The sequence below is a fragment of the Triturus cristatus genome, chromosome 3_1, assembly GCF_964204655.1.
Source record: "Triturus cristatus chromosome 3_1, aTriCri1.1, whole genome shotgun sequence".
In the NCBI taxonomy this organism is placed as follows: Eukaryota; Metazoa; Chordata; class Amphibia; order Caudata; family Salamandridae; genus Triturus; species Triturus cristatus.
Genome location: NC_140583.1, coordinates 519,486,634 through 519,511,239, shown reverse-complemented (window position 1 = coordinate 519,511,239; position 24,606 = coordinate 519,486,634). Strand labels below are relative to the sequence as shown.

General features: G+C 43.7%; 1 protein-coding gene across 3 annotated transcripts in view; it reads right to left on the bottom strand.

Annotated features, from left to right (window-relative positions):
• The window catches only part of KIF7 (kinesin family member 7), a 448,976-nt gene that overhangs the window by 353,969 nt on the left and 70,401 nt on the right, over nt 1–24,606 (bottom strand). For all 3 annotated transcript variants that reach the window (XM_085644436.1, XM_085644435.1, XM_085644437.1), the window contains exons 3-5: nt 18,164–18,581; nt 4,055–4,601; nt 2,829–2,954 (exon numbers count right to left, since the gene is read on the bottom strand). In XM_085644436.1, coding sequence (XP_085500562.1) covers nt 2,829–2,954; nt 4,055–4,601; nt 18,164–18,581 — 1,091 coding nt within the window. The remainder of the gene's footprint in view (nt 1–2,828; nt 2,955–4,054; nt 4,602–18,163; nt 18,582–24,606) is intronic.

Here is a 24,606-nt window from a genome sequence, read left to right as displayed (position 1 = left end):
GAATGCCTGCCATCTGCAAGATGGCGGGCACTGAAGAGTGGGCTTCACCTCACCTCCTCCACATGAGGGGTGGGGTTGGCAGAGGTGGGCACACCTTCTGGGCTGCTCAAATTTTTCCCGCCTGCCTTTCCGGCAAAAAGGGGGGTGAGAAAGGAAAGGGCCTGCTCCTGACAGCAGTTCGTTATACAAAGGCTACAAGGCCTTTGAAGCTACCCTGCCACAGATGGCTCTTCCTGACCTGGGGGAGGTATGAATAACTCCGCCCAGGAAAGGTTTTGTTTCTGGGCTCAGGGAGCGAAGGCTCCCACCGCAGGGGTGCAGAAAGAGGTCTCGTGGTGGCAGGCTGGTGTTTACCAGTCAAGGAACCCACCAGAGGCTGGTCGTTCTTTCAGGGGGCATCTCTAAGATGCCCTCTGAGTGCATTGTATAATAAATCCCAAACTGGCATCAGTGTGGGTTTATTATGCTGAGCAGTTTGATACCAAACTTCCCAGAATTTAATAAAGCCATTATAGTGCTGGGGAGTTCGTAATGACAAACTCTCAGACCATATTCTCTGTTATGGCTTTACAGCACTTGTCTAAGAATGGACTTAAGACACTGTAGGGGTACAGTGCTCATGCAACTGTACACTCGCCAGTGGTATAGTGCACCCAGCTTAGAGGGGTGTCTTACCTATACTATAGGTAGTGGGTTGCAGGTATGGGACACAGGTATGAGTGCCATGATGACTCTTCACTTTTTATCTGCACCAAAACATGCAGCTTGCACTGGCAGTGTGTGTGTTAAGGTACATGACCTCCAAGGGTGACACAATATGTGCAGCAGCAGTTAGAGGCCTTCCCTGGTCACAGTGCACTTGGCACCCATGGTACCTTTACAAGGGACTTCATGTGGCCCGAGAGGTACTAATCGGGGGTACAAGGTACAGTTTTGGGAAAGAACACAGGCCCTGGAAACCTGATTGGCAAGGACCCAAGGCACATCAAGCCAAAGTGCATCAGAAATCTGGCAAAAAGTGTGGGGGTCGGGGTACTGCAACAGAAACCCAGCTTCCTACAGAAGCGTACTGAAAAATGTGCTTAACCTTGTGTCCAGCACCGGAGGAGTGGAGTTGGCGAAGTAGGTTGAACCTCCAACTCGATCTTGGCTTTTCTGTCATTGGTCCCGCCACAAGGGGCGGGGGGGTGGGAGGGGGGGCGGGGAGGTATGAACCCGGGGCAGTCATCTGCTGCTAGCAGCAGAGGCTGAGGTCACGTGGCAGGCCTTTGAAGCTTCCCTCTTGTGCACTGTGCCTTCCTGGAGGGTGGAGGTGTCACTGCTCTGCCCAAGATGGACTTTGTTTCTGGCCTCAGAGAGCAAGGGCTCTCAAGGGTCCAGAAACATGTCTGGTCGTGGTAGGCTGACTAAAACTAGTCAGGGTCCACACTAGGTTTGGTAGGTTTTCAGGGAGCACCACTACGGTGCCCTCTGAGTACATATTTTAATACATACAACACTGGCATCAGTGTGGGTTTAGGAAGAGGAGTTGTTTGATACCAAACACTCCTTGGTTCAGTGAAACCATCATGGTGCTGGGGAACTAGAGTTGTTGAGTTTCCAGTCCATGTACTCTCACTGGCACTTACAATATTAAGAATAGACTTGGGTATTGTAAAGGCATATCTGCTCATGCAGATATGGCCACAGATGAGATATAGTGCACCCTGCCTTAGGGCTTGTAAGGCCTGGTAGAGGGGTGACTCACCTATACCTTAGGTAGTGCTGCTGGACATGTCACACAGGCAGTGTGCCATGTCGACTTTGCAGTTTTTCACTGCACCACGGAATGCAAGCTGCCGAGGCATGGCCTTGGTGAGGGGTCCCTAGGGGACCCTCTTCAGTCTCCATGCCCTGCGTACCAAGGGTACCATTTGCTAGGGACTTACAGAGGGTCTGAGGTTGTGCCAATCATGGTACAGTTTTAGGTAAGGAGCACTGGCACAGGGGACCTAGAAGCAGGGACCCTGTGCATTTACAATCGAAACCACGTCATTTTCTAGGCAAAAAGTGGGAGGCAAACAATCTCAAAAGAGGCACTTTCTCACATGGGAAACGTGGTCTCACACTGAGAACAACTTTATTGCCACAACACTACACCAATACAACTATTACAACTGCGCCCAGACAACCACAAGACCAAAGTAACAAGAACATAAGTGCCCATTTTGAGCTTAGAATCAAAGAACACCCAAGTTTCAGACTTAATTTACAGGTGTCGGTGACTGACCCAGATTATCTGGCCACCAGGATTTAGACCATACGTCTTGATGATTAACCAATGTTAGGATCTCGTTTTTATCAGTACTGAATTGATGCTCAATTTCTTTCATCCAGATCATTAGAGATTTCAAGCAGTTCTGGAACTTTTTCTAAGCAGGTAGAGAACACCATCTAATCCAACCACCCATTTGGTTATCATCCGCATGCTATATAGTGTAAAGCCAGAGTCAAATAATAGCAGCCAGGGGTTGCACATAAATGGTAAAAAAAATTTTTTTTTAAATAATTAGGCCTATGAAAGCTTTTAAAGTCACCACATTTGACACCGTCTCCTTATATACATTTGTATCATTATGACCGGAAACTGAATCACGTAGCGTAATAGTCTCGAGCCTGGAAGGATAATTCACAAGTTGAGAAATATGTGGAAAATGTATCGATCAGAACAAGGAATAAAAATGTGGCTGAAAAACATATTTTGTTTTATTTAGAGGCGTGCTACAAAGTGAACAAAACTGAAGGCCAACTGAATGAGCAAACAATTGTACAGCTTATACAGTACTTACCTGGAGAGTATATTGTTCCATTGCATCCTCAAGGGCTGCCAGAAAGTCCTTGTTCTCCTCTTCCAAACGCTGTACTTGCCTTTGTAAATCTACAATGCATGGGTTCTTATCGGTCTCGTTCTCCTTCTGCAAGTTAATACAATAACATTATTATAGCAAAAAGAACAGACACATAGAAGAACTTCAGAAACTAATTTGAAACATATGTGATGACCGATGAAGTCTTGAACAACTATGTGGACAAACCTGACTGACTAATTTAAAATCTGCAGGTAGCCCATTAATCAATGTAACTTCAAAAGGTCTGTCAGGAGCATCACTGCACAACATCACCAGATAACACTACCAGTGGGTCACACTGGGTGCGATAAAACCACTAACCTGGATACATTTACGCAGATCATATTACGCAGATCAAACCTGCTGATATTTAATCGGGCGAAATATGTCCAGTAATTACCAAGAGAGTGAATTTTGATGCGTAAGCTCCAACATATACATATTACTCCCTAGTCAAGGAGAATCTCTCATATTTTGTGTTATTTATCGCAACCAATATACAAGATACACCATAGTATTGTTATTTATTAGGTGGCAATACTGGTGTACTCCAAATGAGGGAATAAGTACTTGAATCTGGCTGCAAACTTCTTTTGGCACCCTGGACAAAACCTTACAGTCATCAGTTTCATAGGAAAAAAAACTCCCAAGTGCCAAACCAATATTGAACCAGACAGAAAAACCAACAACCTTGTTCTACTTAAGATTCAACTCCCCCCCCCATTTCAAGTTATGGATTAAGAGAGAACTAAAAAACAGATGTGATTGGGGGTGATTCATTCCCACTCTTAAATTAAATAAATCTGAAGAGGGTGCTCACTTGAAGGGCCTTGTGGTGTTTAACCAATCACAGACATACTCTTAAGGAGCACTCACAACTCTATGCAATTTCTTTCAAAATAAAAACCTAGGAGAATTCAGGATACATGCGCAAGCGAGATGGTGGGAAAATGCATATTATGCAAATCAATTTTTTTAAAAATCATAGGTAATACTCTTTCATTAATGAAGCCTTCTTGTACACTCGTCTAGGAAACATGCGCTGTTTTGTGTGCACCCATCAAATGCCACTGAAAACTACAAAACAACTGATTGTCCAAGGCTCTTATTCCGTTTGAAAATGAAGAATACACAAATCCCGCCACGAATGAGCTGGGGGCTCATACCTGGCCCTTTAGTGTCCCCCGGCCGAGCGCTTTTTGGCTGCGCTCTTCTGCTGCGGTGCTCTCGATTCCACTGTCCATCCCGGAAGAGGAGGTGATCTCACTCCGCTCCTCTTCCACAGCACACAGCCATTCCTTCACGTCCAGGGCCTGGTTGACCGTAAGGTTGCCCTGGGCCTGCAGCTCTGTGAGAAGGCGATAGGCGTCATCCGTGCAGCTTCGGTAGTGCGCGCACTCCGCCACGAGCCGAGACACGCAGTCCTCGGAGGGACGCCACCTCACGGACTTCGCGGGATCCGAGTGACTAATAATGCGAGTTTCTGACCGGTGTCGCTGCTCCAGGGCGCGCTGCAAGTTCCTTATCTTGTGTTCCAAGCCCTCCACTCTTTCGGCCTCTTTCCGCCAGTTCACAACTGCTTTGTTTTGGATGTTCTGTGCTCTGGTGGCATAGTTCAAAGTATTCAACGTTTCATCAAAGTCGGCAGAAGACGGGCTGATGCAAGCAATCATGGCTGTCTTTGCATTCCCGCCGAGCGAATCCTTCAGGATCCTGTGGGACCAGAAAACAGGTGTTTAGGGCTGGGGCAAAAGAGAGGCAGCCATACAAATATCAACAAGAAACATTATTTTCAGGCCAAAACGACAAATCACAGCAGGATAGGGTGACCAACTGGCATGGTGGCAAATTCAGGACGGTGAGTGTAAAAATTCTGGACAAAGGGTCAAAATTCAGGACAGAAGTTCAAAATTAAGGACAAAAATTCTGGGCAAAGGGTAAGTTTTACACACACATCAGAGGAGGTTGCGCAATAGTATATAAGTAAGTAAATAGACAACCAAAATAAGGTTTTTATGTCCCAGAGGAACAGGGAACAAGAATAACTTCCTATTTACAGGGTTTCTTTGTTGTCTAACTGAGTTGTAAATGGTTTATCAGACTTGGAAGGATGGATAGCTGAGCGAGCCCTGACAGGATTCATACTTTGTTCTGTAGGATACACAGGAAGTCAGCAACAGGAATTTGACTCACTGAGTCATCTTACAGTTTACGGTGCTATTGCACACTTTTGCATATTATTTCATAAAGTAGAAAATGTATACTTAGAGGACCATATTCTCTTTGTCAAACTCCACGGTGGCTATCCGATGGCTTGCAATACAGCAGTTGAAAATAAATCGCACATCAGCTAATATTTAGCAGTTCGATCTCTGTACCTTTTTATTTCTCGTTTGCTGTATGCTTCTCTGTCGCTCAAACTCCTATTTCTCAGCTTGCTCTGTCCTAGTCTCCTGGTCTTTCAATAGATTTTCGAGTTCATGAACTCTGTCTACTAACTGTAGCTTGCAAAAACAAAATATCCTGTCTTCAGAAAGCTCCGCGGATTGCAGCAATTAACGCCTCCCAAGCAGCCTTTCATACATTTGCATTTCTTTGGGGAAGCAGACACCCTGGGCTTTCTTCTTTTCAGCGGTCTGCCCATCCATCCGGAATGAGCCCAGGAGACTCCCTTGCACTGTATCTGGGGAATCTAAATTGTGTAAATAAACTTTTGTTCGTTCGAGAGGCTGAAATTACGGACAAATGGCGTCCGTTGAGACTTCTATCACGGACAACAGATTTACGGGCTAATTTACGGACTGTCCGTGAAAATTACGAGCGGTTGGGCACCCTACAGCAGGACTCATTTACAATAACGTGCTGCCAAAAACAGCAGAATGAAAACACATGTCTTTTCTGTACCATATGCAAGTATTCAGAACACAATCATTACCTTGTCAACAGTTACTCACTTTTCGTGTATTTTACTTGTGTATGCTTCTCGCAAATGAAGACAGGTACGATTTCCTCTGAGTATTTCTATAGCCCACTGGCACGGCCAATTTTCTGCTGCCCATTGCCCTATTTTCGCTTTGTCCCTCACCCTCACCTATGGGCTTTCCCGAAACATGTTAGCGCAAGTTCCGGGCCGTCAAGGGGAGGTATTTTAATCCAAGCCTGAGGGGCATTCCGGTGGCGGTGGATACACCAGTGTGCGGTGTCATCTCGGCGGTGCTGTGTGCGCTCTCGGTGTGATTGGTGTGTAGGATATGTGACCTCGGGGGCTGCGTCTGGTCTGTGTGATGGGACTGATCTTGGATGTAGTCGATAGTGTGCAGTTTTGTTTCTGGAGCTTGTTAGCTCTATGGTCGAGTGACCGGGTGATTACGTTCAGATTCCGGAGCATGCAGGCAATAGAAGGTGGCAGGTCAGTGTGGCTCATGCAGGAGGCTTGTGAACGGAGGAAGGCGGGTTACTAAACGAGAAAAGCAGTGAAGAGCATCGTGTTGCCACTTGCCAGTGGTTGCTTTTGGCTCTGCATCGGCTGTGGATTAGGAGCAGAGGATGGGCACGAAGGATAGTGAAGGTGTTTGATTGGGCCAGTGATGCACGACGCACACAGCAACAAGCAAAGAGTGGGAATAGGACAGCGGTATTCGCAGAGACACAGACTGCGGACATCAAACATGGAACCTGCGTTTGATTTGCTGATCAGCCGGAAAGGCAGATATTGTGTTATGTTGCTTTGGTTCACAGCAGAAGGGACACCAGGGAGAAGAGACTACTCAAGTGAAGTGGGCCGTTTGGAGCTAAAGTGAGCCAGTGAGGCCAGGCGGGTGTTGTAGGCTGTACACAAGGGTGTGGTAAATTCCGGTCAAGGCTGGTCTAGTAGGCCTCTTCCGGTCAATCTAGTCATTGGTAGGACAGTTGGTAGGACCCAAAGGTATACTCCGTTGCCAGCTGGACCTGCCCAGGTGACTGATTCTATCATTAAGCCTCTCTCAGGAGGTCAAGTTTCGAGACTGGGTCAGTGGCAGACCCTTCTGGGTTCGAGGGATTCTTCACCTCCAAAGGCTGTCTGAGAAACAGGGGCAACAGAGGTCACTTCTATGCAGGGCACTATCAAGCTGCAGCAAATGGTAAGCGTTTTCCCTTCTTCTCAAATAAACAATTAAAGTGGGGGCAGGGCGGCTGGCTTTGCTCACAACGGGCAGGCATTGACAACGGATGCTTTGGTACAGCAAATGATACAAGGATTCCAGACAGAATTTGATGGATCCCCCGCACAGCTCTGTAGGGTTGGTCCATTGATGTTCTCAGACAGTGATGTAACGAAAGTTGAGGGGGCCCCCTGCAAGGTACATGGAGGGGCCCCCACTCTCGATTTAATCCGGAGCGGTCAGGCCCGAGTACTCTGATAAGGGTGGCCCCCTGTAGCTCAGGGACCCCCTGCACAGCTGGGGCTGCAGGGGCCTGTGTTACGGCACTGTTCTGAGAAAGAGACGCCAACCTAAGACGAGGGAATAGTGGCTCTACTGATAAAGGGAGTGATCATCCTCACCGTACTACATCCCAGAGGGTTCCTGATCAATCTCCTTATAGTGGAAAAGAGGGATGCAGCTCATCGTCCAATAATTAACTTAAGAGAGTTTAGCAAATGGCTGGTGGTCTGCCATTTCAAAATAAAAGTTATACACCTGGTCAGGGACCTATGAAAGGCGGGCAAGTTGACGGCATATCTGGACCTATAAGACCCTGATCTTACAATTCCCATTTATCTTCCACACCCCAGGTTCCTGCAGTTTTCATGGAAAGCTGCAGTGTTTAAATTCCCTTCCCTACCTTCCGGTCTACTGATGGAGCAAGGGCTCATATAAAAGAGACTTGCTCGGAAGCAATCTTCTCAAATAACTTGTAATACCGTAATAATTGTGTTCGTAAATACTAATAATGTATCATAAAATTCGTACACTTAAGCTTAAGGGAAGCTTGCCTATGTGGCATACTAACAAATAACCCGAGAATGATTAAAATGGCTGCTAACGCGGGAATCTTTACTGCGCATGTGTCAACTACATCTACGTAGTAATGACGTACCTATGCTTTGGAGGGAAATCTTTGCAGCTGCGCATTCGCTTCAAAATGGCCGTTTGGAACTCGCATGTTAATGCGCATGCTTAAGCTGAAACTAAACCCTGCAAATTTAATAAAATGCTAATGCAAAAGATTTATATAAGTAAAGGGGGTTAGAGTAGAGATAGGTGGTATACAGTGAAATCATTTTTATTTGAATTTAATATGTCTCTTTCTCACTTCTTTATTAGTTCGTATTTTGGGCCTCAAAGGATGACAGATGTCCATGCCCCCTTGTCTTCTGCACATGCGTATTTGTAACCCACCAGGAACCATGACGAATGCATTGAAACTCATCCAAGGCCACAACCTCTGTCCTGGGAACAGAACCCTCTTCCTGACTAGTGAATGGAGAAGTTATTAAATTGTATAATTTTGATCAATAAAAATGTGAGCTCTGGTGGGAAATAAAGCATGGGAAAGTAAATTAAGAGGCGGGAACATAGAACAATGAGCTTAAAGAAAAATATTAAACTTAGCATGGTGTGATGATCATCTCCCCTTTTCCTGTCCAAATCAGAGTTAGGGGTTTCATAAAGTCGAAACATTTAGAGGTGGTACATGCCATTAGAAAGGTATAATTGAGGTAGTTTAGTTAGTCAGTGGGCAGAACACAGAGACCACGACACACAGCGAGACGGAGAATGCTGAGAGACTGAGATGCTGTCCGAGAATTAAGAAAATACTGAAGAAGATCCAATTTACATACTTAGAACTTTGAGCCAATTAATTAGAAGAACATCGCGGAAGAATCGAGGAGGCACGTAATAGAAGAAGATCGTGGAAGAATCAAGGAGGAACATAGTGTCAGAGAGGGGTGCGACGCAGGCGTCGTATCTAGAAGAGGTCATCTATCCTGTCCCTGAATCCTGTCCTGAGCCTTTGTCACCCGATCTGTCCCAGGGGACCCTTTCCAATTCCTTGGCCCAGGGGTTGGTTTCCACACCATTCTAGGTAACTATAATTCTGTGTATTATGTCATTGTACTGCTCTCTCTGTTTCATCCCTATTCAGGTTCTGTCATCGTAATACCTTTAACGATTATTCTAATCAAATTTTATTCCCTTCCTCTCTGAAGAAAACGGTGTTCTAACTGTATTTTGGTTTTGGCTCACGTGAATTTACAAGATAATCATTTAAAACTCTCCAGAGTCTGTGGTTATTTAAAGAAGGTTTATCCTATGCAATTTTCATCAATTTAGTTAGCTAAAAGGACCATTGACCAGATGAAAATATATTGGATCAAGAGGTTTGGTAAGAAATTCTTAGATAAATTCATCTTACAGGTATTAGCACAACAAATTGACCCCAGCCTATATGACGGAGTGTGTGTTTATGGGCCCAGGTGAGTATATGGTAGTTGAGTACCTGAGGTTGGTAATCTGCTGGATCAGGTCTACCTTCGGTCTCTTGATGTTTCACCAAGGTACTCAAAGCGGTGATGGAAGGATGGGCATGCTCAGTCTATCTAGGAAAGAATTGCCAGCCAAGCTGGCTATGCTGTTATACTTGGTCTCATGCAGGGGAGTCTCAGACATCAGAGCTCTGGATATAACAGGTAAAGTATTTACCCCATAAGGGATTTGTTTTCACTTATCCAGGAGAACAAAATACCATTCTAAGTTAGTTTCATATCCAGCGTTCGGGATTCTCCAAAGTTCTGTTGTGAAATGCATCAACGCCTATGAAATCATGACAGATGATTTGCGCCCTCCAGGAGTGAGACAACTTCTTATTGCTATCAGAAAACCCCACAAAGCAGTTTCTTACCGGAACATAGCCAAATAGATTTGTTGGGTTATGCAGGGAGCTGGCATTGAGCCCCAAATATCTGGTGCCCACTCTGCCAGTTGTGCAATGGCTTTGCAAACGTTTGTGCGGTGCGCTAGGTTAGAGGATATTATGAATGCAGCAGGCTGGTTTTCACAATCAACTTTTAAAAGGTTCTATTTCAGACTAGTCTTTGATGTAGCTACTTATCAGTCAATAAGCTGTGAAACGAGCATAATCCTAGACTCCGGTCTTAAAACATTCTAGCTATCATATCAGAAAGTTTCGATTCCATCAAGGACGCAGAGGCGAGGATTATCTGACCAAAGAACCACGGGATGATGCCCTCTGGACAGATGGAAAAGGGACATTGGCATCAGAGGGAAGCGTTCACTGCAAGTAAAACAGCTGCTCTTGCAAAAGTTCAAATGGAACATGGTAAAATGATTTTCAGGATTGCATTGTTGACAAACTTGATTTCTGGATAAATACATTGCACTATTTGCACTGGTGATATTGATCAGCTGAACTTCATTATACAAAACAGTGATACTCTTCTTTTATTTTAGTTAATGATACTTCCAAGCAGGAATAATTGGGACAGATTGCTCGGTGTTTGCTGCAGGAAGAAATAGGAACGTAGAGGCTGACAGAAGAGTATTATAGACATTACTGCTCTGTGATAGGTTGTTTTTTCGCAAGTGATTTTTCCTCTAGTTCTTGTGGGAAAGCTAGTTTGTTATTATTATTATAGTTACATGGTTGCTTAAGAAAATAAAAAAATATATAGCATAATCCTTGCCTCCGAGCTCTTAATAAAATTGAAACTTTTCGTTACAATGGCTAGGAAATTTTACAATCCGGACAATGCTCTGCATAGACACGAGAGAGCAGGAAATATGGTAAAAGTGACCATTACATTAATGTACGAGGAACATGTGATAGGAAAGGCATATGGTTAAGTTACAAAAAAAAAGTATTAGTGCTGGATGACCTGATGTTTCTAGTGATTGGGGACAACTAAGGAGACCATAGGCAGGGTTCACATAAATGGACCTGCAATCAATGTGCAAACACCCCTCCCACCCATCAAAATGATTCATTCTTAAAGCTGTGAGGTCTCTAAAAGACATGGAGAATCATAACGATGTGGCTATGAACGCAGTAGCAGACAATAGTTCAACCATAAAAGTGTTGGGCTGCATATGAACAAAAATTGTATCTACGAAGAGAAAGACAAAGATCAGTGTAGCAGAAAAAGGTAACGCACCATTAAGGCAGAAAAATCAGGGTGAATTATGTGCAAAATGTAAGCTAAGCACTGATGGCAAACATTTTACAAGTGAGGGAAAATATACATGACAGTATGTGGTAAAGTTCTATCCTCAAGAATGAAGTTCCAGTTTTTAGAAAAACAATTCCCACGCTAGGCCTTTTCAAGATAAAAGCTGAAACTATTTGGCTAAAAGAAGGCTGTGAGGCATTTAAGTGCCTGAATTAAGATGTGTGCATGTGCTTGCGTGCAGTACTCACTAGAAAATACTACTGCAAGACCTATGATATTGCTTTTTCAAGGCTATTAAAAGCTTTTACGGGCTGTCCATCATGGGATGTTTAGAACAAGCACAATAATACAATCATTAAATACTTTTTATTTTTGTTTCTTTATGATCTTTCTTTATAATATATATACATAGAAAAAGTGAAAATTTCATTTCATATTATGGTAAGAAGAAGAAAAAATAGATCGTTATACACAGTTTAAACACACATAATATTCATCCATGCTAGTGTATCAGTATTTATCTTTCAGATGTCTCTCAAAAATCTATCCTGCTAAAAAGAAAAGAAGGTGACAACAGCAGTAGAACCTGTATATACCACCGGCCATGCACACAGAGGCATTATCTGCATTGGGGGCCCTGCTTGTAGACCTCCCGCCGGGGATTTTAATACTAGGGGGAAGACATGAACTCCACTATAGACCCAGAGAGAGATAGAGAAACTAAGGCACACAGGGGGCGGGGAGGTGGAACCACTTCGAGCATTTGTAGAGGCCATAGACTTGACAGATCTATGGCGTCTGCACAACCCCAGAGAGCGACAATACACCTTTTACTCAGCAGTACATAGCAGTTACTCTTGTATAGATCATGTTTTAACACACAGGGGAAGTGAAGGGTGGTTTTAAACTGCCCGAATTGGAACACGGGAAATATCAGACCACTCACCAGTTGAAGTGACGTTGCAGGGCCCGACTAGAACTAACATACTACTGCCGCTTAGAATAAACCCCTTGGTCTTCAAAAATAAGTACCTGGTCGACCAAATTAAAGAAAGGACACAACTCTACTTTCAAGAAAATGAGGGATCAGTAGAATCGGCATGCACCCTATGGGAAGCATTTAAACCAGTAATAAGGGGACATATCCAGGCTCACCTTAGGGGCCGCAAAAAAGAACAAGCATTGAAAATGCAATAGGTCTCGCCTTTTAAGGGCACGGTGAGCGTACTGCCGCCGTATCTCCTGGAAATGTTTGATGAGGCCAGAGAAAGAGGCTGCCTACCACTTGACCAACGAACAGTCACCATTGTGGTAATAGCCAAGGCAGGTAAGCCACCTGATCAATGTAGCTCCTACCGGCCTATATCCCTGTTAAACATTGAGTTAAAATTCTGGCTAAAGTCCTGGCGAATCGTCTAGCGGGGACGATTACGACATTGATACCCCCCCGATCAGTCTGGATTCAAGCCGCTCCAGAGTACCAGGCTAAACCTTAGACGCCTGTATGGCGTGATGCATTTGACCAAATTCCGCCCAGGGGAGGAAGCGGCGCTGCGGTCATTGGACGCATGTATGGCGTTCGACAGCATCGAATTACACTTACTTATTCGCTGTTTTGGAAAGATTCGGGTTTGCCTCCCGGTTCCAATCTTGGATCAGGTTGTTGTACAAGAGCCCACTGGCTAGGGTGCAGGTGAATGGCTCTGTCTCCCGCTCTTTTGCCCTATACAGCGGGACGAGACAAGAGTGCCCACTGTCTCCCATACTATTCGCGCTGGCGTTAGAGCCGCTCACGGTATGATTAAGGGTGGATCTGGTGGTGTATGGAATAGCAGGGAGAGGACAGTGGGAAGAATTAATATCCTTGTATGCGGACGATGTCCTATAGTATGCGACAAGGCCTTGTTTTACTATCAGCAGAATACTACAAACATTACACCTTTTCGGGGGCGATTCAGGGTATCAAATCAACTGGGCTAATTCCCTAGTGTTTATGCTTTCCGATGGGCCAGCACCCACTCTCCCTGGAGGGATAAAGCTCCAATTTAAGGACAGTTTCAAATACCCAGGTATTAACATCGCCAAAACAGAAACGGACTTCATAGAGGGAAACTTGTTACCCCAAATGGAACATCTGCGATGGGATATGGCTCATTGGAGGATGTTGCCGATCTCTCTGATGGAGAGAGCGGCGCTGTTCAAAACGTCACTACCGTGCATGTTATATATTCTTCAAAATACCCCATTTACAGTATCTGACAGGTTCTTCAGAGAAGTGGACAGTGAACTGCGGAAATTGTTGTGGGATGGGGAGGCGCAAGAATAGCACTTGCCAAACTCCAGAATGGAGTATATGAGGGTGGACTGGCGGTACCGGACCTAAAAAAATACTATTGGGAATCGCAATTTATAACAATCAAAGACTGGATTTTTACAGATAGGAATGGCCTGGTCCTGGTAGATCATCTGGTGAGGAGGTCGAGAGGATATCCTGGTGCACTGTACAGAAGCATGGCAGAGAAGCATATGCCACCACATACAAAGACCGTGCTTGAAGTGTGGAAGAGGGCCAATAAGTTCCTTGGGTGGGATAATAGATTGACAGAACGAACCCCGCTATGGGACAGCAATATGCTGGAGGAGGTAGGTAACTTACAGGGCTTTAATAAATGGAAGCTGCTAGATATAGCCCATCTGGGAGACATATGGAGGGGTCCGGCGATACTATTGTTTGAGGACCCACAGAAGGAGTATCAACTAGCGGACTCAGAAAGTACATGCAGTTGGGGCATGCACTTCATAGACATATTAGAGAGGGGGAACAAATTCCAGAGTACAGCCCCCTGTAGGATCGACTCCTATTAGACACAATCCCAGAAAAGGCTTCATCCTTCACATATAGGAAGATTATCAACAATTCACCCGATCCCCTGAATACTCTTTGAGAAGCCTGGGAGGCTGACATTGGCCTACTGGAAGACCATTATTGGGCAGCGGCCATACAAAGCCCAAGAGAGGTAGCAGTTAGAGCGAGATTTAGGCTAATACAGCAAAGGATTCTTCACAGATCATACTCCATGAGTGTAGTTATGCGCAAGCGAGGGCGCACCCACACAGATCGATGCATACGGGGCTGCGACCAAAGAGGTACCTTTTTCCAAACCATCTGGAAGTGCCCAGCTATACAACAATACTGGGGAAAAGTAACAAGTTATGTCCTTGGGGAAGAAATTCCCATACAGCATATACTATGTGTAACAGGGAGAAGACTTGGCCGAAATATCAGAAAATGTGGCTACTGGTGCAACAATGGTGGCCAAAAAGAATATAGCCAGTGCGTTGTGAGTCGCCCTCCCCCTGAAGGTGGGTCAATGGAAGGCCGATCACGATTGGTGTAGCACAGCAGAAAAGATAGTATACGAGAGTAGGGGATGCCCACAAAAATGGGAGGAAATATGCCACCAATGGGAGACGTATAGGGATGGGAGGGAGGATAACATGCTCGACAACAGGGGGGGTGGGGGGGGGGGGGAGGGCTGTTAACAATTAATGGGGTCGAGGAGATGAGATTCAGAAAAACTTTTGTAACAGTGGATTACAGAGTTGGACATGTTGCCTTCTGTGTTTAAACCTCCAAATGACAGCCGATACTATACTGTACAATGCAACTAACGTTATATTTAATAAAAATATATTTTTTTAAAATTCGCAAACTGAACACTGTAGCTTCAGTATTGGTCGCCAGGTATGCATGCAGATGTTAGGGAATCAGTTACAGCATCATAGGGCAGGCGCGCAACACCCATTGGACTCAAAGGGCTTCAGCCCCCCCCCCACCCCTCCGTCGTGTGTGGCGGCCTGGGATGAGACCGCTTCCCGGGCGCACACACACAGCCGCACCCGAGCACTTCACAGGTCTTTAAAAGACCATTTGCATGTTAATGAGGCCTTGCTGTTGTTTCACCCCTTCTAAGAGCCCCTGCAGCTCCACTTTGCCGATTGCTTAAAGATTCAGCCTCCTCCCCCCCCGAAATTTGGCTCTAGTTGCGCCTCTGTCATAGGGTGTGTGTCAATAGCACTGAGGTACAAAACACAAAAGTGCCATCTCTGCAACTGGTAGCGGTGCATGTGTTCACATGGGAAAAGCTGGCTTTCAAATCATTAGTCAACTGGAGGAGCAAATAAGTTATTAGTTTACTACTGAAGTAGAAGATCATGGTTCATAGTGAACTAAGGTGGAATTAAGACTGTCACCAAACAGGTCGAACTATTGTTCTGTAGTAAAATAGTGGAGACATTGTTTTAGAAAGAAAGCTTACCATAATGCATTGCAAAAGGCAATTGCGTCCTAGTCATATCCATGCAGGACTCACTAAAGGAGTAGTATGAGTTGCGCATCAGTTTATATAATTTTATGACCCTCACAGTAATAAACAGGAACAGCGTGACTACCATTATGTCAAGGGGAGCTTTCAATTTGTGTTTTGAATTTGTCTGAAATGGCAAAGGGGTGCTTTTACAAATTATTTTGCCAGGCAGGAATGCAGTTAACAGTTGTATGTTACAATTTCTAACTTCAGATTACCTTTTTGCAGATCTTCAACTTTGGGTTACCTTAATTTGAAACTAGTACATTCCTGGACAGTTATTTTGCATGTATTTATTTAATATTTTAAATTTGACATGATTTTTTTTTTTACAGTTTGTTTTGATTTAGTATTACGTTGGATTATTTTGTAGTAGTATTCCTGCATCTTTTTTCTACCTTTAACTTTTTGAATAGTTATTAAATTATAATTCGATTTTTTTGTTTAAATTGGTTTATTGAATTTTGATTTATACAAAAGGAAGGGAGGGGAGCAACATGCATGCTTACATTTCAACAGATTACACCGTTTGATCACATTCACATTTTAATTGAACAGTAAGGAAAAGACATCACATGTTATTTGTAGCATTTGACAGATAAGTATGTGCGTCACGGCAGTTATCACTACATGACATGTCCAACATGAATGACGTTGCTTGTTGGTGCTAATAATGTTGCGTTTGCATGTGCCATATGCAGTGTGGCCGGGTAGGAGACGGGATTGGGAGGTGAACTCTATTAACTTTCGCATTCAATTATAATTTGATATTTATTAAATTGTATCATAGCTGGGATGGTGGGTGAGGATGTTCTAACAAAAGTCAGTCTAAATTCAGCAAAGAATATATGCCGCTATAAAAAAAAAGGTTTAATCTTATTCTTCATTATTAATGACATCTTAATTGAGAAGCTAGAACTGCCAAAAGCCTCTGGAGGCTTAAAATCCCTCAATATCAGCATATACCAAGATGCAATAAAGGCGCTGTTAGGCACTCAAAAGGAAAATGGCCTAACAACCCAGTGACTCCGCTTTGGGTTAAACTTGAAGCTTCCCTCATAGATCCTCTAGTCCTAACAATATATTCTACTACCAAAAAACAGAAAATCCATTAAAAACTCATTATCCTAGCGTTTATCAAGAAAGTAATCAGCAAGTATAACAAACTTGTGGGCAGTGCTAAAGCGTAGTAGCTCCGTAAATATATAGGATTTAAAATAAATAAAAATAAAAAAAATACATGCCACCCTTTCTGAAACACCAACACAAAGTGGAATGTATACCATTAAAATAATTTCGGAGGGGATGGCAGCCTGATTCTCCAAGCAATAGGCAGAGTGGAGCTGCAGGGGCTCTAAGAAGGGGTGAAAAACAACAGAGCCTCATTTACAAGCAAATGGTCTTTTAAAGACCTGTTAAGGTCTCGGGTGCGGCTGTGTGTGTGGTGCCCGGGAGGCTGTCTCAGCCCGGGCTGACACACACGATGGGGGGCGGGGGGGTGGGGGTTAGGAGAGCTGAAGCCCTTTTAGTCCAATGGGTGTTGCACGCCTGAAGGGAGGCAGTGTTTAGACTGTAGCATTAGTGGGGTGGCGAAAGCCCTACAGAGGGAGCGAGTCGCGAAAGGCGCGTGTGCTGTCATGTGTAATCCCCAAGAAACGCAGCGTATACACATCTTAGACTGTTGCATTAGTGGGGAGGCGAGAGCCCTACTGATGGGGTTTGTCTTTCCTGAATCATAGTTCTTTGTTATTTTTAAAGTGCTTTGTCTGCATCGTTGAAAAGTGTGCTTCATTGCCCTTCCAGAAGTCAGAGCATGTAGGAAAATAAAGGAAAACACGCTGCCAGCTTAACATTACTTCAAACATACATAAGAAACTTCGTGCGGATGAGGGAGAGAGTCACACATGCTGATGTCACATGTAATCCCCAAGAAACGCCATGCGTGCACATCTTCTGTCCGTCCGCGTGCACGCTTTGGAACCCGTATGGATTCCAAAAGGCCCTCGCATGGCGAGAGCTACGCATGTGCGCTGCTAACGCCAGGCGAGACCTAAAAATGCATAGCACGCATTTGCAATGCAATAGGTCTTGCATTTGTGAGAGTTTAAGCTATTCGCATTGTAAATAACAATGCTTTTTATTTATCGGTTTTAAAAACAACACATAAAAGTCATTGTCACTTACAATGCCAATAGCTCAAACTCTCATAAATGCAAGACCTATTGCATTGCAAATGCTTGTTATATCTTTAGGAGTAAGTGTTCATTTTTAATGCTTTACACCCATCCTTGGCTCTATGCAACCATTATTAAACTGATCTAACTCGAAGGTGTTCAGCAAAACCAAAAAAAAAAAAAAACAAGCAATGAAAAATCATATATTTTAAGAATGAAGAATTTGTTTCAATGAACCTCAAAAACACAGACGTTAGGAATCAGTTGGCACATTTTTCATGCATTTCTGTCACGGTCATGGCTGTAGTAAAATCTTTTGAAATATTCAGAAACATTTCCATGCAATTCTGAAGAACAAAAAATAAACTGCTGCACAAAATGCATTTCTGCAATTTATACTGCACAAGTTACCATTAAAGACTGAAAACATTCAGTACTAGTAGGTCAATATTTAGGTGAATACAAACTGTAGCACAAAAATAATAGGCGAGATTGCAACACTCTACCAAGCGAGGAGCAAAATTACTAGAACAGGTACACTCCTCCTCCTAGCTCAACTCCTACCTTGTGATTTTGGAATCCCTGTATGGTATGTGGCTGCTTTTTCTTTTCGAATCCCCCAAGGCACTTATAACATTGCCCAGAGCTAGCAGACCTGAGTTTATCTGAATGCTTTCCTTCAGCCGTTCTCCTGTGTTCCCAGTTTTCACAATGCGCTCTGACCCCGCCAAGTCCACAAAATGAAATTTGGATGTCAGCACCTGCCCTGAATCAATCAGCGGTCCATGTTCTCCAAGAGTAAGTGGGGCAGTGCGACAGGTTGCTCTCCTTTGCTCCATGGTGACAGTGAAGATAGTGTGAGAGCGGCTGGACTTTGCATTGATCCGAGTGGCTCCAGTATGTTTTGCTGTGTTGCCCATTTCCAAAAGACTCAACACCTCGTCCAGCCCCTCCACTTCAATTTCTTTAACTCCACACAAGACTGTAAAAAATAAATGGGTTAAAAAAAAAAAAAAAGTTAGCAGGATTGGAATGTACACATCCTTTAGATTTTAAATCCATATAGCTGCTGAATGTGGCTATTTTGTAGATGATATCAAAAATTAAACCAGCCAGGCTAACTACAAAGGAACTTATTTTTTTAATCTTCCATATGAGGCACAATATTATCTTTACTCAGCATAATGCTAAACAGTATAGAATATTTACCACTTGTGGTTCCATTATATTAGCAGTCTGTCAATCGATCATATCTGTTAACCTATATGGATTCAACAGATAAGGAAAACGTAGATAATAGCTAGCCTTTTATTTTCACAATTTACATTTGAGAAATATTCCTGATGATATGCCTTTAATGGTAGAATATCAGTCAAATAAAATGATGCTCGTTGAGTAGATCTTTACTTTTATTTAAATGCAGTTTAATATGGTGTGGACTAAACGCCTAAGCTAGGCAGAACACTTTATAAATCATCCAGATGAATCCATTTCATATAAAAAAATTGATTGATCTGGAGCATATGGTTGAGACCAAAAATACATTAACTATTTACTCAAGGGCACAAATGTTATGGAAATATTTGATTAATATAGTTAAGAATAAGGCATTGTTGAAGATTAAACGTCTGAAGGGACTAGTAGATATATTAGGTTTTGGAATCACCAGGATGGCATGGCAAGCAGAGTTATTAAAGACCTTCAAAGGCATTTCAGTGAGGGATAAATAATGGCAATAAATGAAAACTGTACAGACAGGAAGAAAACCAAAAAGTACACGTAATTACAGAACTGTTTCTAGTGAAAATTGAATGTAGTACTTTTCAGAACATACCATATGTTGATGTAGTGAGGGCAGTGAGGTGCTATCTATTCTAGATGAGCAGAGGGAACCTATAGATGGGATTACACGGGTGGCAGATTGGTTACACAGCTACTACACTGACTTGTACGCATCACTTATGACAGGCCTCGGTTGACTACCTTGCTCATGTCTCTATGAAATGGTTGTCTAATGCCCAGAGGGAGTGTAAGTAAGTAAGTAAGTATGTTTATTGTGCAGTTAATTAAAACCATTACAAAAATTGACCATCTCTTATTAGCAATAAAAACGTAATTTAAAAAACTGATAGCCATAGTTAAAAATACACGTTTAAGATTGCGGAGAGTATCCACTCCCCCCGGCCTTGGTGACCCATAATCTTGTTTCTTCATTTCTGTTGGCAAATATTAGCGGCAGTTCGTGAGGTAGAATTACCCCCCTGATCAGAGTCTTGACTGCAGAGTGATATCAGGCCGAGGGGTGCAGATTTAAAGTGCATAGTGCCACCTCAAAAAAACAAAGATGGCCATATAGTCAGCCTATTAATGATTTCCTTGGGGCATTTACATGTGCAAAAAACGCTTGAAGTTATGCGCTTAAAACACTGTTACAGTTATGTGCACTTATTTTTAAAACGAAGGTCAGCTGCAGATAAAAATTTTACTAGACCACAGCTTAGTTGAGTGTCTTCGCCAGAGAAGCTTGCAAGCACCGCTTGTCTGCACGACCGTATTTGGTTTTTGTTGAAAGTAGGTCTAAGTAGTAACCAGCGCTCTCACATCAGCTCATGGCAAATAGTTATGATGTGGACTATGTCCTCCTCTCCTTTCCCGCAAAGACGGCACAGTGCTGGCTGTGGAGGGCGCAGCCAAGGGGGAAGATGGTATACCGTCGGTAATAAACCTAATAGAAATTTCAAGAACTTTTCTTTAATGGTTCTGGAGAAGTTAGAGAGGAGGTAAGCTTGAGGAGTCGCTTTTCTGTAGGTTGCATCGTGAGCCAGCCATGTGAACGTTTTATCAAGGCCGCTTTGTCTTGTAAAATAGACTCTTTTTTGACAATGTTGTTTACGATTTTCTTGAAGCTTGCCATGGTCCCTGACATTGCCCAGAGTTGCCGTCACCCCAACTGGTCCAGTGCAGTGTCCAAGAAATATCTGGCTGGGCAAGTTTCTATTGTTTCTACTTCTCTCCAGCAAGTAGAAGTTCAACGTTTCTGGCTGCCCTTTTTTTTTTAATCTTGAACCAGGTTTTAACAAAGGCTCCTTTTCTGGCTAGCTCCTGTCCTTGTATCCCGAATTCCAGCCTCATTTGCGCCGGAGATGTATGTCCAGGGCACCCATAAATTATTCTCAGCGCTCTTGCGATGGTGCCATTTAAAATTTCCGCATCCCTCCCTCTCATGGCTTCGCTTCCATAGGTGATTGATGGTATCAGTTTGGCCTGAATCACCTTGGTCAGAGGGAGAAAGCTTGGGCCAGTGGTTATATTCTTCAGGTTTCTTAAAGCTACTGCTGTTGTTAACCCCCTTTTTTTATTGCCTCAAACTGTGCTTTGTAATTGCCTTTGCTGTCGATCATAACCCCCAGATATTTGTAGTCTTGTACGACTTCAAGCTTGTATTTTGCCAGGTGCCAGTTGTATTTTGTTTTTATTTTCTGGTAATTTACACACCTGACTTTTGTTTTGTCTTGGTTGATACTTAGTTTGTTGTTTTCTGAGTATTGAGATGTGATGTCCCGCAGGCGTTGTAATCCTATGGATGTCCGACTGATGAGTACTAAATCGTCTGCGTATAGGAGGTTAGATATCTGGCGACCTCCCAGCTTCGGAGCATGCGCATTGCTTCCATTAAGTTGGACTGAGAGCTCGGCCATAAATAAATTGAATAGTGTCGGGGCTAATACACTTTACTTGTACCCAGGTGTTACTGTGCAGAAGGGTTAGTTGTCTTAAGAGCAGTGGTGGAATACCTAGCTTTTTTAGATTTTGCCATAAAATATTTCTGTTTATGTGGTCAAATGCTGAACTGTAGTCGATAAAGCAGATGTACAAAGGCTGTTTGATTAAGAGTGCAGCGTCTATCATTAGTGAGAGGGCGGAAATGTTGGTGGCAGTACCCATGTCTCTACAGAAGCCGGTTTGATTATAGGGTATTGCATTGATTTCTGTAGCCCATGTTGTTAATTCTTGAAGGAGTACCCCGGCATAATATTTGGCGTCATTGTCCAAAAGAGCTACCAACCGATAGCTCTTTGGATCGTTCCTGTTGCCTTTTTTGTAAATGGGAGAGATTATTGAGCCTCGCCACGATGATGGTAATATTGACGTCTGCAGGATTCTGTCAAAGACCAGTTTTAGGGCTGTAGCCCAAAATTCAGGATCTGGTTTGAATAATATGGGCGGAATCCCATTTGGGCCAGGAGATCCTTCGCGTCTACCTTTCAAGATTCTTTTGTGAACTTGTGTATTTGTGATTGTAATAGTAAAATTCTGTCCATTTTCTGCATTCAAGTTCAGCTGGAGCGGTTGAATTTCCATACTGGGCACAGGAGTATTTAAGCCAATTTGGGGGGTCTGATCTTTGTTAAAGTGAGGTTCAAGGTAAGTAATCCATGCTTCTTCTGTGACATTGGAGCTGATGCGCTGACCTTGAGGGTTAGATAGGGCATTCATTTTCTTCCAAAATTGTGCGCTATTGTTGTTCTTGATATCGTACAGGAGTCTGGCCCAAAGAGTTTCTTCGGCTTCCTTTTTATTTTGCCAGATACGTTTTTTGCGAGTAGCTTTTAACTGCCTCAGCTCTTGCAATGCCGAGGGATCTTTCTTCAGCCTCCGCAGTGTGAGATTTAGCCGTGTTTTTAGATTTTTTAATTTGGTGTTATTCCGTATATTGGAGCCTGGCCGTGGGGTTTGCGGATACTTTATTCTCCCGTTTAGAGAGTTGCCCTTTATATCTCCGTAGCTGTTGCGTAGGGCGTTTGTGAATGCCTCCCAGCCTCCAATTGTGTCGGGGATAGCTGCTTTCCCTTCTTCCCAGAGTTGTTTTGCTCGAGAGAGTAGTCCTTCAGGATCGTTGGTGCTGCATTTTACTCTTCTCTCGTTGTTGGTATATTCTGAGCAGAATGTATTTGCTGGGGGTAGTTTATAGAATGATGGCTCTTCTACCGTGATTTCCTGGGGTGAATGGTCACTAAAATCTTCGCTCCCAATGTAATAGTTTTTTACTTTTGTGAACATGCAGCGAGAGCAGAATGTGTAGTCAATTGTTGACCTTGTTACAGTGTTATTAAATGTTGCTGTTTGCGGGCGATCTCCTGGGAATCTGAAGTTTAATGCACGTACGCCCAGTTGCTCTAAGAACGACAATAGGTTTTTCGTGATGTTTGCGAGTCTTCCGTCTGTACTAATGTCTTGGGGCATTTCCTCCCAAGCAAATGGATCCTCCTCTAAGTTGATATCATTAGCTCGTCTCCACAGCATGTTTAAGTTGAAATCTCCTGTGATTATCCAATTATTTGTCTTCTCTTCTGTTATTATTTTCACCAACTCCTCCTTTAGTTGTGGACTCCCTTTGTTTTTGTCGCGTGGATGCAAATAGAGGTTTACAAGTATTATGTGTTCTTTACTTGTCTTTCCCTGCAGGGTAATTCGGTTTACTTGCATTTCATTTGGTGGCGCTAGATTGTATGGTAGGGGTTCTATTGCATAAATGCTGCTTATGGAGGTGTATGTGACAAGTCCTCCCTTGTTGTGGCCGAATTTAGCGTTTCTAGTTGCCGGTAGGTGGAGCATGTTATAGCCGTGCAGTGCCGTTGGTAGTTCACTCCATGTTTCCTGGAGCGAAATTATATCAAATTTCTGCAGATAAGTTAGCAGTTCTGGGTCAGAGGTCTTGTCTCCTAGCCCATTGATGTTCCAGGAACAGATTTTCAATAAGTTCTTATGTGTGGATACATTATGCTTAGAGTGTCATGGTCTTCCAGTTTTTATGTTTATTGTCCTGGAGACCCTGCTCCACTCCAGTGTGGGTCTGCTTCTGTCCACGAGTGCCCCTGATGCATTGTGTTCTCCGTTTCCCCTGTGCTCTACGCTGTTGCTACGCGCCCCTCGCAGTACTTAGAATAATCGTGGGTTCGGTTGTTCGTGGCCGGGGTTTTCTTCTTGGCACTTTGATTCGGCCAGTAGGGGGGTCAGGATACCTTGGTTTTGCTAATGGCTGAAGTTTGATGCCCCATTCGTTGAACCTATTTTGTTCCTTTAGGACTCTCTCCGCTAGGTCTGGTGAAGCCCATACTGTTTTCGTTGACTCTGATCCTGGATAATCAGGTGACTATAAACTCAACTGACTCCAGGTCATTGGTTTTTATGTTCTTTAACGTATTGATGGACCTCAGTAAACGCAAGATGTTACCCCTGTTTAGTATGTCAACCCGACCCCTTGATATATACTCTGGGTGAAACATGATTGCTGTCATAGCGCCTGAGTGCCCTGTTTGTTGGGCCATAATGGTCCCTGTCGCTATTGAGGTCTCTGTTGACAGTGATGGCCCACGTGATGTCATAGTCAGGCCTAGTGACTGGCTGTTGCTTACTGAAGCTTTCTCCATGTTCGACGCTGATGTTTTAATTATCTCCCCCCACATGCCGATGCTGCTTTGTGGGACTGTTTTTTCTCCTGCTGGCTCCCTCGAACCATTAGTTGATGTAGCTGAACCTTGTATTGCCTTATTGAGAGTACAGTCCATTATTATTGTTATCGGTGGTTCCCCTGAAGAGCTCCCGCTGTTGTTCCCCGGTTTCTGCTCCAGTCCATCACTGGTCAATTAAATGGCGTTTGTTGGCACAATGATTTCCAGTCCTTTTTCCTGGGTTGGACTCTTTCTCCTCCCGACCTAGGGCCGTGTCTTCTTCCTCCCTACACATATGGACTAATTGGTCATCCCTTAGTTCATCCCGGGTCCTGCAAGTTCTATCCTTGCTGTGTGGCGATGCCTGCATGGGTTTTTGGTTTCGCCCCTTCCTCCTTTGTTTTCTCCGCTGTTTGGCGGATAGTTGTGCCCCTTCAGTCGGTGCCTGTTTTTCCAGAAAGTTGCTGGATTGAGTGATATTACTCATCAGGGCTGCTGTTGCTCCTTCAATTAATGCACTGACGTTTAGCCCTGGTATGGGTGAGTCCCCATCCT